Source organism: Ambystoma mexicanum, chromosome 9 (genome assembly GCF_040938575.1).
Source record: "Ambystoma mexicanum isolate Mex_15411 chromosome 9, UKY_AmexF1_1, whole genome shotgun sequence".
Lineage (NCBI taxonomy): Eukaryota > Metazoa > Chordata > Amphibia > Caudata > Ambystomatidae > Ambystoma > Ambystoma mexicanum.
In genome coordinates, this window is record NC_090931.1 from 465,832,654 (window position 1) to 465,847,784 (window position 15,131).

At 45.5% G+C, this 15,131-nt stretch overlaps 1 protein-coding gene across 7 annotated transcripts in view; it reads left to right on the plus strand.

Annotated features, from left to right (window-relative positions):
• The window catches only part of LYRM9 (LYR motif containing 9), a 173,760-nt gene that overhangs the window by 127,863 nt on the left and 30,766 nt on the right, over nt 1–15,131 (plus strand). For 2 of the 7 annotated variants that reach the window (XM_069615005.1, XM_069615009.1), the window contains one exon: nt 2,200–3,240. The exons of the other annotated variants lie outside the window; for them this stretch is intronic. In XM_069615005.1, coding sequence (XP_069471106.1) covers nt 2,200–2,220 — 21 coding nt within the window. In that variant the 3' untranslated portion in view covers nt 2,221–3,240. Of the gene's footprint in view, nt 1–2,199; nt 3,241–15,131 lie in introns of those variants that run through there. 7 annotated transcript variants of the gene reach the window in all.

Genomic DNA, 15,131 nt, shown 5'->3' on the forward strand with positions numbered 1-15,131 from the left:
TCCTTCATTCCCCACCCTGACACCTTTCCCCTTTCTCTCTCTCCCCTTTAGTACCCCCTTTCATAATTCTCTTTACCTGCCCCCTTCTCTCCTAAGTCCTCCCCTCTTCCTACTGACTCACTCTATTCCCCATTCTCTCTCCCTCTTCCTTTCCTTCCCCACCCCCTCCTCTCTTCTTCATCCCATCGGCAAATTGTTCTACATACTGTTTTTACTGGTTTGATTCATATATATTGTCATTTGCTTCTACTGTTTCCATGTTCTATGTATTCTTGATGTTAATGGAAAAGCGCTTTGGAGTAAAGCGCTATATAAAAACAATAAATACAATACCTTTACTGAAAAAACTATGCTAAAGGAATGTTCTGGTTACAGTGCCCTACTAAAAACCTACGAAATTCACTGACAAAAAACGTTGTTAAAGGGACATTATGGTTCAGTTGCCCTAAGAAGAACCTATCAAATTCAGTGCAACAAGTATATGAAAGGAACATTATACTTACTTGGCACTAATAACAACCTCTCCATATTATGGTTACAAGTAAAACCGAAAACCCCCAGTAATTCACCAGTTAGGGTAAGCTAATCAAAACGTAACTCTGCCACCACTGTGCACTGCTAATACTAACACCCATGACATGAAAGATGACATCACAAATGTCATTGATGACAAATATCATTGAGGAAAGGAAGGAAAGTCTGTAAGTAGCACACTGGACAGGGCGGAACTCCAAAGGGAACAATTGGTGAGCACTTTTGCTGCCTTAAAAGATTACGTGCAAGGACATATTGTGGCGAAAATAAAATACCACTGCCCGATCTGCACGTTTACCCCTACCCCATGTCATAGGCCGCCATCCCCTACAAATCCGTGCGATTAGAGATGTTGCGATGATACTGCAATCCCTTCCTCCCCTCACGACGAACTTGTAGCAATCCCCAATTCCCCGCAATGTTGATGCACTTCTGCTACCCTTTCCCTTTCCAAATAGTATCGAGGAATGTGGTTGTTATGTACATTGTTGCTGAGTGTATATATGGCTTTTCCTTTGTGGTTAGAATCCCGGTATGACTGCGACGCGCACAGTATTGGTGGGAGTAACCGCATTTAAGCAAAAGGGAGGTGTCCTACACACGCCGCACCTGCCCGCTCTATGCACAATCACAATGGAGGCATCCGTAGCACACTAGTTGGAACCGCATGTCCGCATTTTATGAACCATTTATAAGTAGTTGTGGGTGCAGACGTTTGTCCTTTGCACAAATACGCGCATGCATATCTCTTCCTCTGTCTTCTGGTAACGCCACCCTCGTCCAACATATGCAAAGAAACTTGTGACGTTCTTAAAGTAAGGCGACCCGGCCACCCACATCCTACAGGTAGCTCTACACATAAACATCCCATCTGCTGTACTCTACAAACACCCAGCATGTCCAAAAATGGTTGGGGCACGTGTGCCACACTATTAATCAGTCAAAGATCCCAACGGGGCGCGTAGGACACCTGTACCCATGCGGACAAAGTATTCACGCCAAAGCACGTCCTACGGACAGCCGTCCCAAGCAAGAACAATCGCTGATTCACCATGTGAGCACACCCACGCTGCACGTGGGCCTTTATGTCGCTGACAGAATGCGAACCCTCAGACAGTGGAAAAGTACAAATTTCTGCACTACACTGAGTGTTATTGGGAAACAAGACCCTTACAAACACTGAAAAATGTGCCATTGGACATGTATGTATTTGGTACAATGATGTACGCCTCTGTGCCGGTTGTAAGGTCTCCACAGCAGCCCTACAAAAGGCATGGTCTTTCCAGTACGCCATCAGTGGGTACTGTTAAATAGTCACACATGCTTCCACTAATTAGATTAAAGAGGTGTCCATGCAACACTAGTAGTTTTCTACAAAATTCCTCTGCATACATGCCACTCCCAGAAACATTTCAGCGCAAGCCCTTAACCTCCACAGTCCTATTTCCATGCCCGCTATCCTTAAAAGCCCCGGATGTGGCTTTCGTGCTGTGTGCGCGTGTGGGGGAATGAAATGCAACCAGGGTAGGGGCTTTCGTCTGTACTGGTGGCTCTGAAAAGAGCCGTTGTATGTTTTTGCTTTAAAAAAAAAAAAGTTTTATCTGCTTCCACACAAAGAGCTTGTTTTCCATTTTATAGAGTTGTGTGTTTTCTTTTCGTCCTCAGAATCTTACAGGAACCTTTTGAGTGCATCTTGAAGATGAGCAAACAAAACAGCATTACCAATGGACGACAACGAAATGCCGTTTGATTGGAAGAACTCTGCATTTGCAGAACGAATGATGTAATTGTTAGAGAAACACATCCCACGAGCGCACAAAAAATCAGACATGCTTCTGTTAATCAGGCACTTTCCAGCCTCTGGCTGGGTAAAACAGCCAATATGAGAGTTCTATACTCTTCTTGGTGGTATGGCGGAGAAAACCACCTGGGCAGTGGGAAAAAGCCTCTTCACTGCATTCATCAACCTCTTCAGTTCATGGAACAAATGCGAACACGCCTTGTAACCTACATGTATGTGGCCATAGTTCACGATGACAACATGAACATTAGTAAGCGAACTGGCCAGTCCTTTGCAAAGTGCATGCATTTTGCAGAAACTGGAGTCATGGACAGCGTTCCACAATGCGTCCACTCCTTCCAAACTAAAATCACTGTCAAGAGTGTCTTTCAAGGGCGTACTTATATGTAGATCTATGCCAAAGTCATCATCCAAAGTCAGCACAATGCATTTCTCCATGTCTGGCCGCCTCACTACGCAGAGTAATGAAAACCAGTATTACCGCCCTTTCATTTGACCCACACCCTCAGTACCTGATTGGATAATCCCCACAATGCCATTTCCATTGGCCAGCATGGTGAGAAGCGCAGAATGTGGCATGTACGCTTCCCAAAGTACCATGAGGGCCGTGCCCCAGTAAAGCACAAACAGCCCTTCTTCCCTTTCCACTATCTTCTTTCCAGCATGCCCTCATTGAGTACTGTTAAACAGTCACACACGCATCCACCAATGGCATCCAAGACATCAGCATCTAATGCTGTGAGTTCTCCACAATACGCCATATGTGCCGTTAGTTATTCAGCCTGTAAGTGTCCTGTTATTCGAAAGCATGTCCAGTAGAAAGTTCATTAAAAGATTGCAGGATTTGTGCATGCACATTCATCCACATGAGCACTCATCACCACAAAATAAAGGTATGAATACTTTTTCGGCAGTATGTTTAGAACTCTGTAATAAGTGCCTCTGCGCATGATATCTGCCACTGAGCGTCATTATTTTTTTAAAAAGGATACTGTTTTTTCTCTCATCCCCTACCATCAAGTGGCACTTCAATTGTATCTGCTTGCAACGTTTTCATTTACCCATATCATACAGTGTAATAGCGAAACAGGAACTCTCTTCTTTCCTTCTGACAATGCTATGAATTGTGTTCCCCACTAACCCATCTCCTACATAAATCGTAAATATATTGCACCAAAGCTAACACTGAATGTATCTCACCAACCTAAAGGCAGTTTCCAAAAGGTCAATGTCTGCGCTGCTGTGGTTTTACTGTAGGCTCCACTATTGCCACAGCCTCTTTTTAAATCTGCCTGCTTCTACTCTCCGCCCTCTGCAACTCATCCAGAAGAGGACTGCGTGACTTGTCCTGGGCCTCAAGCCCAGGGATCGTATCTCTCCTGGAGTAAAATGTCTGCAATAGCTCCCAGTGGCTGCAAGGAATAAAGTGAAAACTCTTTGCATTATGCACAATGCCTTCTGAGGCCTGGGACCTCAATACCTGCAACTCTCACTTCTTAAATATCTGCTTGCTCACTGTAAGTGACTCCAATCAAGCAATCCCACTAAGTCAGTGCCTTGTCTGGGATGCCCAAGGGAAGCCCTTATTTATGTATTTTTATAGCAAGTTATAATCTGGATGATGAACCCTTGTATAACACCCCTCTCTTAGAATTCCCCCTTGACCCCACTGAGCCAAGAAGTAGGCTTGTTTTGCAAATTTAAAAGGTTTATTTGAAAAATTAAACTATATATATATATATATATATATATATATATATATATATATATCTCTATATCACACTTCTATAAATAAATTGATAATGGATAGTACACTTGTGAATATGAGCAGTAATCAGCAAGAGGTAATCCTACAGTAGCACAGTTCTTGGTTTCTTATGAATAGGAACAGAAGAAAAAGGTGGGAAAGAATGCTTTATATGGTTCAAGGAAACGTAATGATGAATGAAATGCAGTACAGAAAATAACTTGATATGGCTTCAACAAAAGACAATATAATCACTTTTCCTTGACAATTCACTCCCCCCCCTTTATGCAATATAAGGAGATGGAAAGAAGAGCACCCAGTTCTCTGGAATGCAATCAAATACAATATGAAATTCAGTTCCCCCCGAGCAAGCTTAGAGGAAAACAGGTAGAATTTTGAAACACAGGCCCAAAATGCTTTGAATGTGATGACAATGAAGCGAGAAATGTGCTAAAAATGCTTTTAATTCCCTCTAGAGGTTCAGAGTGGGTGATCTAGTTTATATTAGTTCAGGCTCACTTTAGCAATGCTCTGAGTAACTAGCAGGTTAAAACGAATTTTAGCAAAGGAAAGCAAGGAGCTGCTGATTTTTACACGTGGCTGAAATTGTGCATAGTGGAAAGCCTAGAATCTTAGCTTTAAGATAAAAGTTGAATTTCGCTCCTAGCACAAACGGTTCCGGAGATACGGATGATTTTGTGAAGGCAGTTTTTCGGATTTGAAATTTAAAAGTTCAAAATGACAGGTGACAGTTTTCAGCTTTAAAAAGGACAGAATGACACACATGACTCCTATGAGGTAGTTCCAAATAGGTTAAAATAGTTTTAATTAGATTATTTTAAACTAAGAGATTAGTCTGGCACAGTCCTAGAGTACTCACACTATCTTTTGGACAGTAATGCGACTTCGTCACGGATCTGGTCAGGTTTGGACTGCGGTTCCCTTGCCACGGACGGTCTATGCCTGGTTCTGCTTTCTCTGGATACAGCACTGCTTTCTGGGTCGGCTATTGGTTCTGGCAAAAGTTCTTGGCACTGCTTGGCGGTCTGGTCTCTCTGGATGCAGCACTGCTTTCTGGGTTCTGGCCTAGGGTTCTAGCCAGAATCAAGCAGCACAGCCCGGCTGTTGAAGAGTTCAGTTGCAAAAGATTTTGAGGTCTGCTGAAGATACTTTTGTTTGCAGTGGGCCTTCTAGGTTCAAAGTTCTGTAGTCTCTGTCTAGCTGGAGTCAGTCTAGATCTCTGGAGTTCTGGATGTGAATTCGTCCGCCAGCGTGCTCCGCAGAAATGGAAATTGAATGTCCTGTCTGGCTTCCAGTGGCTCTTTTTATGTCTTTTGAAAATGGGTGTGTGCATAGCATAACTAAGCCAGCCCCTCTCAACTTATCATTGGCCAAGCTTTCCTCTCTCCCTTGATTGGGGGAACTGAGTTGTGAGTCAAATGATGGGGTAGGTTTTATGGTCAGAGGATCCTCCCCTGTCAAATTGCACACAAATCTATATTTGATCCAAACACACATTTATCTATGTACCATTTTTCTAATATTACATGTCCAGTTAACATATTTTCTGTAGCACCAAACCATCCGATCCCGGTCTTTGAGAGATGTTGTGTCCACTTTTGACAGAATTCTGCCCTTTTCATCCAGATAACAACCTCTAAACTTTTCCAGATTTTACACAAATGTGCACAAGGGATATGGTTTTCAGATGATAACGTGTCAGATTTTTAACATATATACATTTTGAACAACAACCTATTTTCCGCTACTACCCCCCCCCCAGAACATACCATAGGGTCCTGACTCCTCTTAAAATGTGCACAGAAAAATCACAAGAATGATGATATTATTTATATAATTTTGACGACAAGTCTGCACTATGAATGATGCATCTTTTTAAAATTATGTTCTGGCCAACAGGGGTGTGGTTTCCCCCCAGCACATGGTGGAATTACTGGTTTATCCACTTCCCCCAACTCAGCTTGCTCACACAGGGGCACTTCTCCTCCTACTTCTCCCCAAGAGGAAGCCATTTACGACCCCCCCCCCCCAATATAACATTTGCCTGGGCTTATTGTTCAGTTTCCTGCAATCCCCAGGTAATTCAATCAGGGAGGGGTCATCTCCTTTTGGTGGGGGCAGCAGGATGCAGCCAGGCCTGGGAAGAGTTGTTGAGCCAGTTCAACTCCTGTCGGGGGTAGTTGTCAGGCAGAATTCAATCTCTTTAAGCCAGGCCTCAGCTAAATGTCACTTTGGGTTCCCAGTTTTCTACATTCAAATCAAACTGACAATTTTTACACATGCAGCTAGAACACTGATTCTAAGTTCAAAACTCTGACATTTCAACAGTTACAAACTATGTGACACTCAACAGTAGGTCACTCATTTATTATAAACATTTAGATCTTAGTGGTTTTAAGTCCAATTTCACTCCAGCTGCTGACATCCACAGCTCAGCCAGTTTCCTTATGAACCTTATTTTAGGCTCTTCCTCTTTCAAGATTTTGTATGCACACAAGGCTTCATTCTGCCAAATGTCTGCTGGTGTTCAGTGAGATTTTGGGATATCTTGCAATGTTTGAAATGGACATTTGGAGCTTGCACTTCAGAGAAACAGAGGTGATTTCAAGGCGCTTTTGACCTGACAGGCGCTGCTATTTTTCCTTTGGCACCACCTTTCACCCCTGGCACTTCCGGTCCATCGCGCTTGCACTGGTGGGTGGCAGGTTAGGCGGCCATTCTGGTGTGCGCCAACTGCGCAGTTCTCCTGGATTCTGGGATGGAATGATGGGCGGCGACAGCTCATCCCCACATCTATCCAGTCTATTGATTTCGTTTTGTTCTGGAATAGAATGGTGGGCGGCGACAGCTCATCCCCACATCTATCCAGTCTATTGATTTCGTTTTGTTCTGGAATAGAATGGTGGGCGGCGACAGCTCATCCCCACATCTATCCAGTCCAATAATTTGACATGGGTCAAAACCCTTGACTAACCCCCCGCCCGCCCGACTGCCCTTTGATTCGAGTCGAGGGGAAGTCGGGTGCAAAGGATGTTTTGAGCCCTGTGCTGGTATGTCCGCATTATCTTCTTCCAATTCTGTAGATGGCACAGTTCAGCATCTTTTCCTCCACCCAGTTGGATCAATCAGTTCTCCTTTGTGGTCCTGATGGGGGGGATTGGGCGGTACCCCGGGCACCTTGGATCTTTGCTCCCGGTCCCCAGGTCGCCTTCCGTGATCAGTCTCTGGGTTTTCTTTCTCCTAGGACGACAAAGCAAAGCGGCAATACACATTCTTAGACATTTTTCCACCACTATTGATATAGTGGGGCGGCATATACATTTTATACATCAATATACATTTTTTGGTCTTATTTTAAAACAAGATATAACCTGAAACATTTTTTTACCAGAATCACCATATTTTAGCAACTATATGTGTGATATTTTAGGGTCGGAACTGAATTACTCTTGAGCGGCCCCCTCTGGCATTCCAGAGGATACCTCCAGTTGCTGCAGAGTGTGCCTGGGATGGCAACACTTTAGCTGATTTATATGTACCCACTTGTCTTCCCCTTCCGCCAGACTACCTTTGGGGATGCGGATCTTATAGGCTACAGGGGAGATTTTGTCTATAATTTCAAACGGTCCCTTCCACACAGGCAAACATTTTCGCTGTTTGGCCTGGTTTCTTTGGAAATTGTATAAATAGACCCGGTCTCCCACAGTATATTCCTTCCTGGTGGTCTTCAGGTCGTAGTTGGTTTTCATGCTATCAGCTGATCTTTCTAGATTCCGCTGAGCATAGGCAAAAGCATGTTGAAGGTGTTTCCTTAAATTCGCCACATACTCATGAGTGGTGGAGGCGTTTATTAACGTCTGCTCTTGGGTCCTGTAGAGCAAATGCTGGGGCAGCACCATCTTGCGTCCGGTCATCAACTCAAATGGTGACATTTTAGTTGCAGATGAAGGGGTAGATCTGATGGCCATTAGGACCAGAGGTAATCGGATATTTCAACTTGGCCCACAATCTGCCACAAACTTTTTTAAGATGCTCACAATGGTTTGGTTGTATCTCTCCACTGCTCCAGAAGAAGCTGGTCTGTAAGCAATGTGTAGCTTCCTTTTAACCCCCAGTATCTCCCACATCTTTGTCATTACTTCACTGGTGAAGTGGCTACCTCTGTCTGACTCAATCCTTTGAGGTAGACCAAAACGGGAAAAGATGTGGTTAATCATCAGGGCAGCTGCTGTTTCTGCCTTGCAGTTTGGGGCCGGGAGATATTCCACCCACTTGGGAAACAAGCATGTAACCGTCAACATGTACTTGTTTCCTCTAGACGAGCGAGTTACAGGGCCTACAAAGTCGATTTGCAAATCTGACCATGGCAGTGTCTTCCCCCTCTTTTGGAGAGGCGCCCAGTGTGAGAGGGATGTTGGCTGAAATTGTGCACACCCCAGACACGCCTTCAAGTATTGGTCGAGGTCCTGCCCGTGTGTGGCCAGTATTGTAATGCTCACCTGATTCCCGTAGAGGCGCCGGTCTTGACTGGGCGTATACCGTATCTGCAAAGGTGATGTGTAACACACGGCTGGCTCTTTGGGCTGGACCTCTGTGCACTGTATGTCTGACTTGAAGGGTAAGATGTCTGCAGATAGAAAATATGGGATTAAGGAACTGGGTTATTGAATGTCTCTCTCTTCTTCCCTTTCTCTTCTCCTGTAAAACCCCAAAGGTTAACGCTCTCACCTTAGGTAAGTGAACGCCGTGCTCTCCATCTGCCTCGGGGCAGGGTGCTGTAACCAGTTTCTTCACTGGATAAGGGGAGCAGGCCTCTTGACTTCAGAGGACTGCTGTCCGTCGTTTACTGCACGAACGGTAAATTTCGAGTAATTCTAATGTCTTTAAAGTCTTTAGTAATGATGTTTCTTGTTTTGCAGGGTTCCGGCGATGGCGGATGACGTGCTGAAGTGAGTTGAAGATGGAGCCCGTTTGATGAATAGAAGCGCCTGGAAGCACGTAAGTAAGCGCTTGTTGCCTGCTTCACGATGCGCTCTAACTGTCTTTTTATTTTGCAGGTACAAGTTCGGAGCAGCTGCAGGGTGCCGGAATACCCACTGGGTTAGATGTGGAAAGGAGTAATGGCACGTGAGTATTAAAGTTCCCCAATGTCTTTAAACGCACCTTGTTTTGTCTTTCAGATGCGGGATGCAGCGCCGAAGGCCTCCGGAGCGTGCGAAGAGTTGGTAAGCTTTTGTCTTTCAGATGCCGGAATGCAGTGTGAAGACCTCCAGAGCGCACGAAGAGTAGGTAAGACTTTGCCTTTCAGATGCCAGAATGCAGCGCGAGGTGTTGGTGACAGCCTATGTACCAGGTAAGTGAAGAGCTGTCACTGAAGACCGTAATGCTAACCTGTTCTTTCTTGTCTTTATAGGTGTTGCTGAAGACTGGATTCAGGATGGTAAGCCTTTTTCCTTAGGCCCAGGATCAGATGCAGAAGACACGATGAGCGTTCTGCTGCAGAGGATGCAGAATAACGCAAAGCAAGATTCATACATCGGGTGTGGTTTAAATAGCCTCCTGTAGTGCTTAGGTGTCTCCTTCCACAGCCACGCCTAGGTAAGAAAAGAGTTCCTGCTTTCCAGAAGAGTTCCAGTGTTCTGAATCTAGGGAGTGGCTCCTGCCCCACCCAACAGGAAAAGTAGTTCCAAACAGAAGAGGATCAGAGGCTCAACTGGCAGGCAAGTAAGCAGCATGGTCTGCTGCAGGTAAGTCCACCCAAGCATTATGAGCCCGGCGCTTCCAGCGCTGGGACTGGGCATATTTATGAGCCTGGTGCCACTGGCGCCAGGACTGGGTCCAAAAGGTCCCAATTGGGACTGGTTGGCACTCGGAACCTGGGTTATGGATCCGCTTCCAAGGGAGTTGGGAAAACCCTGACCTTTTGGAAGCAGAGATCATGACAGTACCCCCCTCAAGGCCCCTCCCAAACCGGGCTTCTCCGGGGGTTTTGGCTTGTCAGGAAATGTTCGGTGAAATCTTTTGATTAGGCGAGGAGCGTGGACATATTCAGCAGGTTCCCAGGATCTCTCTTGGGGGCCGTAGCCTTTCCAGTCAATTAGGTAAAATAGTTTAGATTTGGAGATCTTGGAGTCCAGAATGCTTTTGACTTCAAACTCGAGTTCTCCATCAACTAGGAAAGGTTTTGGAGATTTAGTTAGTCGGGTTTGAGGTGCCACGGGTTTTAATAGAGAGACGTGGAAGACCGGATGTATCTTCATGTGCGGGGGCAAGTCCAACTTGACCGCTACTGGGTTTACTATGGTAGTGATGGAATAGGGACCAAGGTATCTTGGGTTGAATGTGCGTGGCCCTTTTAGAGGTAGATATTTGGTGGATAACCAGACTTGATCCCCTACTTGATATTGAGGGGCTTCCTTCCGATGTTGATCTGCTCCTTTCTTGTATTGTTCTTTAGCCCTTTGAAGGTGAGAAACAGCTTCCTTAAAGGCTTGGGTGATTGTAGAATGCAGGTAGTCTACTGCTGGTGTTTCAAGATCTTGGAGGGGATCCAACTCCGAGGTTCGAGGGTGACTGCCGTACAAAAGAAAAAACGGGGGTTTTCCCAGTTCCCGAATGGTCAGAGTTTTTGTAGGCATATTCGGCTATCCAAAGGATGTCTTTCCAAGTTTTTTCAGTTTGTTGCAGCATGCAGCGTAAATACTGTTCCAGAGTTTGATTGGTCCTCTCGGTTTGTCCGTCGGTCTGAGGGTGGTGACTGGTCGATAGTCTCACATCAATTTGAGCCGACCGACAGCAACTTCGCCAAAAATGAGAAATAAATTGACTACCTCGATCCGAAATTAGAACCGAAGGAAAACTGTGCAGTCGGACGATGTTTTCGAGAAATTCTCGGGCCAGAGTTGCTGCTGTTGGCAAGCCTTTGAGTGGAATGAAATGCGCCATCTTGGAGAATAAGTCCACGATTACTAGAATCGTATTGTATCCGGAGCATGGAGGTAGATCGGTGATGAAGTCCATAGAAAGCGTATGCCAGGGGCGAGGTGGGATGTCAATAGGGCGTAAGAGGCCTGCTGGTCTTTCCTTTTGACTCTTGTTTTGGGTGCATACTCCACAGGACATTATAAAGTCTCTGATATCTTTTTTCCAAGACGGCCACCAGAAGTAGCGCTTGATCTTTTCTGAGGTCTTGGCCATACCGGGATGTCCTTCCATTAAAGAATCGTGATAACAAGAGATTACTTTTTTCTGTAAATCTGTGCTGGGTAGGTATAATCGTTCTTGGAAATACAATAAGTTGTCCTTTACTGCAAAGTCCTTTCCCTGCAGATGCCAATTCTGTATGTCTGCTGGAGTTACAAGTTGCCTGGCTTTATTCCTCTATGGATTCTGTGGTGATTACACCCAGAATTCTTTGTTCGGGAATGATTGGTACAGGTTTAGGGTTGATCAAGTGTTCTTCCACTCCCATCCGAGAAAGGGCATCAGCTTTACCGTTCTTTGTACCAGGTCGATAGGTAATTATGAAGTCAAACTCGGCAAAGAATAATGCCCAACGGAGTTGTCTAGAGGATTGGGCTTTTGTGGTTTTCAAATATTGCAGGTTTCGGTGATCCGTAATCACAGTAACGGTGTGTCGGGCCCCCAGCAGATAATGCCGCCAAGCTTTAAAGGCAGACTTGATAGCCAGAAGTTCCTTGTCAGTAATCGTGTAATTGATTTCAGGAGGCAAGAATTTGCGGGACCAAAATGCCACGGGATGCAACTGATTGGTTACCGGGTCCTTTTGTGATAGAACTGCCCCCATGGCAGGCTTGAAGCATCAGTTTCCACGATGTAGGGGAGTTCGGGGCGAGGGTGTTTTAAGATTGGTGCAGAGATAAATTTAGTCTTCAAATCCTGGAAAGCTTGTTCCGCCTCGGTAGACCATTCAAAACGTTTGTTTTTCTTTAACAAGGCAGTGATGGGCTGGACTTTTCGAGAGAATTCGGGGATGAACCTGCGGTAAAAGTTAGCAAAGCCTAACATGCTTTGCACACCTTTTACGGAGGATGGTGATGGCCATTTGAGAACTGCATCGACCTTCTTTGAATCCATACGCACTCCGCCAGGTGATAATATGAATCCCAAGAATTCAACTTCAGTCACGTTGAAAACACATTTTTCCAACTTAGCGAAAAGTTTGTGTTGACGCAATCTTTCGAGGACCATTTTCACGTGTTTCCGATGTTCAGATTCCGATGAAGAATAAACGAGGATGTCGTCAATGTAAACAACAACACACACATCTATGAGCTCTCTGAGGACATCGTTCATAAAATATTGAAAGGCGGCCGGGGCATTGCAAAGTCCGAAGGGCATGACCTGATATTCAAATAGTCCATACTTGGTGCGGAAGGCCGTCTTCCATTCATCGCCCTCTTTTACTCGTACCAAGTGGTAAGCTCCTCTAAGATCCAGCTTTGTATATATGCATGCTTTTTTGAATTGGTCCAGGGGTTCAGGGATCAAAGGTAACGGATATCTATTCTTAACGGTGATCTGGTTCAGGAAGCGATAATCTATACAAGTTCTAAGGTCTCCTTCCTTTTTTGGAACGAAGAACAAAGCTGAAGAAGCAGGGGACTTGGAAGGACGAATAAACCCATTTGCCAGGTATTGATCCAGGTATTGTTGAAGGTGAAGGTTCTCAGGCTCGGTGAGGGCATAAATTCTACTACAAGGAGGAGTAGATCCAGGTATCAGGTCTATCTGGCAGTCATAAGACCTATGAGGAGGTAGAGAGTTAGCCTGATCCTTCCGGAAAACATCTTGGTATTCTAGGTATTCGGGAGGTAACTGGGGAGTCTCTGAAGAAATTGCTGCCAATGCAACACCAGGTGGAGGGTGTCAAGTAGAGACACATTCTGGAAACTGGACCGTTCTTGCTCGCCAATCGATCAGAGGATTGTGTTTCTCTAACCAAGGTATTCCTAGAATAATCTGAAACTGAGGGGCCTTGATCACATCGAACACGATCTTCTCATGGTGTCCATCTTGACTTACTAGCGTCACCTCTTGAGTGGTATGCGTTACTGGCCCGGAGGCTATCTCCGTACCATCCACCGTAGTAATGACGTCCTTTAGAGCCTTGGGACAAAGAGTTAGATTCATCCTCAAAACCATTTCATGATCCACATAATTGCCAATGGCACCGCTGTCGACGTAAACTTCAATTGCATGTAATCGATCTGGATTATCAGGGCTAATGAGGACCATAGGTATCACGAAATGCGAGGTCACGGAACTGGTTTTCACGCTCGGCAAGAGGACCTCTATTCTTGTCGGGCGAGGTCGTTTCCCTGCTCAGAGTTTGTAACTTTGGTAACTGCAGCTCCTACTGCCTTCTTGGCAGGTTTCACCGGACAGTCTCGAAGAAAGTGCCCTGAGTTTCCGCAATAGAGGCATAATTGCAACTGTTTTCTCCTTTCCCGCTCCTTTTGTGTTAGAGGACCTTTCAGACCCCCTATTTGCATGGGTTCCCCGGAGTCTACTCCTTTGGAAGGAGTTGGCGGTTTGGAAAATACTCGAGCATCAAACTTGGAACGATCGGCCTTCCTGTTCTGCAGTCTGTGATCTATTTGAACGACTAAGTCTATATAGTCCGAACAATCTTCTGGGGGATTCACTACTTGGGCTAACACATCTTTGAGCTCTCCACGTAGACCTCTATAAAACAGCGTAATCCTTTTGTCCTCAGGCCATTGAGTTTCCACTATCAGTCTGTTGAAAGACGCAATATAAGCCAAAAGGTCTTGATTACCTTGTTGCAACGAAAGAAGCTCATTGTCCAAGGCCTGCCCCTGTGAATGTCTTGCGAACAGTTTTTCCATACTGAGCTGAAAAGCTTGAAAATCATGGAGGACCGGATCATCTTGATTTACTAGAGGGATCGACCAGTCTGCCGCATTGCCACTAAGGTACGAAAGCACGAAAGCTACTTTAGCTTGATCAGTTGGAAAGGCTGCTGGCCGGCATAAGAAATGCAACCGGCACTGATTGATAAATACTGCAAACCTCTTTGGGTCACCAGAAAATCGTTCGGGCGGAGCCAGAGGTACATTCCCAGGTAGGTTGATCTGCACTGGATTCATAGAGGATGTAGAAGGAAGATTTCCCCCAGATGCGGTTAACGGGGTCTGTCCGGCTTGTGACTGTAGCAATTGTCTAGCGAGATCATCTGTTCGCTCCTTGGAAATAATCAGTTCCCTTCTTAGAGCGTTCGTTTCCTGACAGGCTGCATGCACTTCTGCCCTTAGTTCCCCAAGTAACTGGGCTAGCTGGTCGGTATCCGAGGTTTCCATAGCGCCTGGACGGGAGTTTTGTGGTAGGCTTTGCGTTCTGTAACGCTCACCTGATTCCCGTAGAGGCGCCGGTCTTGACTGGGCGTATACCGTATCTGCAAAGGTGATGTGTAACACACGGCTGGCTCTTTGGGCTGGACCTCTGTGCACTGTATGTCTGACTTGAAGGGTAAGATGTCTGCAGATAGAAAATATGGGATTAAGGAACTGGGTTATTGAATGTCTCTCTCTTCTTCCCTTTCTCTTCTCCAGTAGAACCCCAAAGGTTAACGCTCTCACCTTAGGTAAGTGAACGCCGTGCTCTCCATCTGCCTCGGGGAAGGGTGCTGTAACCAGTTTCTTCACTGGATAAGGGGAGCAGGCCTCTTGACTTCAGAGGACTGCTGTCCGTCGTTTACTGCATGAACGGTAAGTTTCCAGTAATTCTAATGTCTTTAAAGTCTTTAGTAATGATGTTTCTTGTTTTGCAGGGTTCCGGCGATGACGGATGACGGGCTGAAGTGAGTTGAAGATGGAGCCCGTGTGATGAATAGAAGCGCCTGGAAGCACGTAAGTAAGCGCTTGTTGCCTGCTTCACGATGCGCTCTAACTGTCTTTTTATTTTGCAGGTACAAGTTTGGAGCGGCTGCAGGGTGCCGGAATACCCACTGGGTTAGATGTGGAAAGGAGTAATGGCACGTGAGTA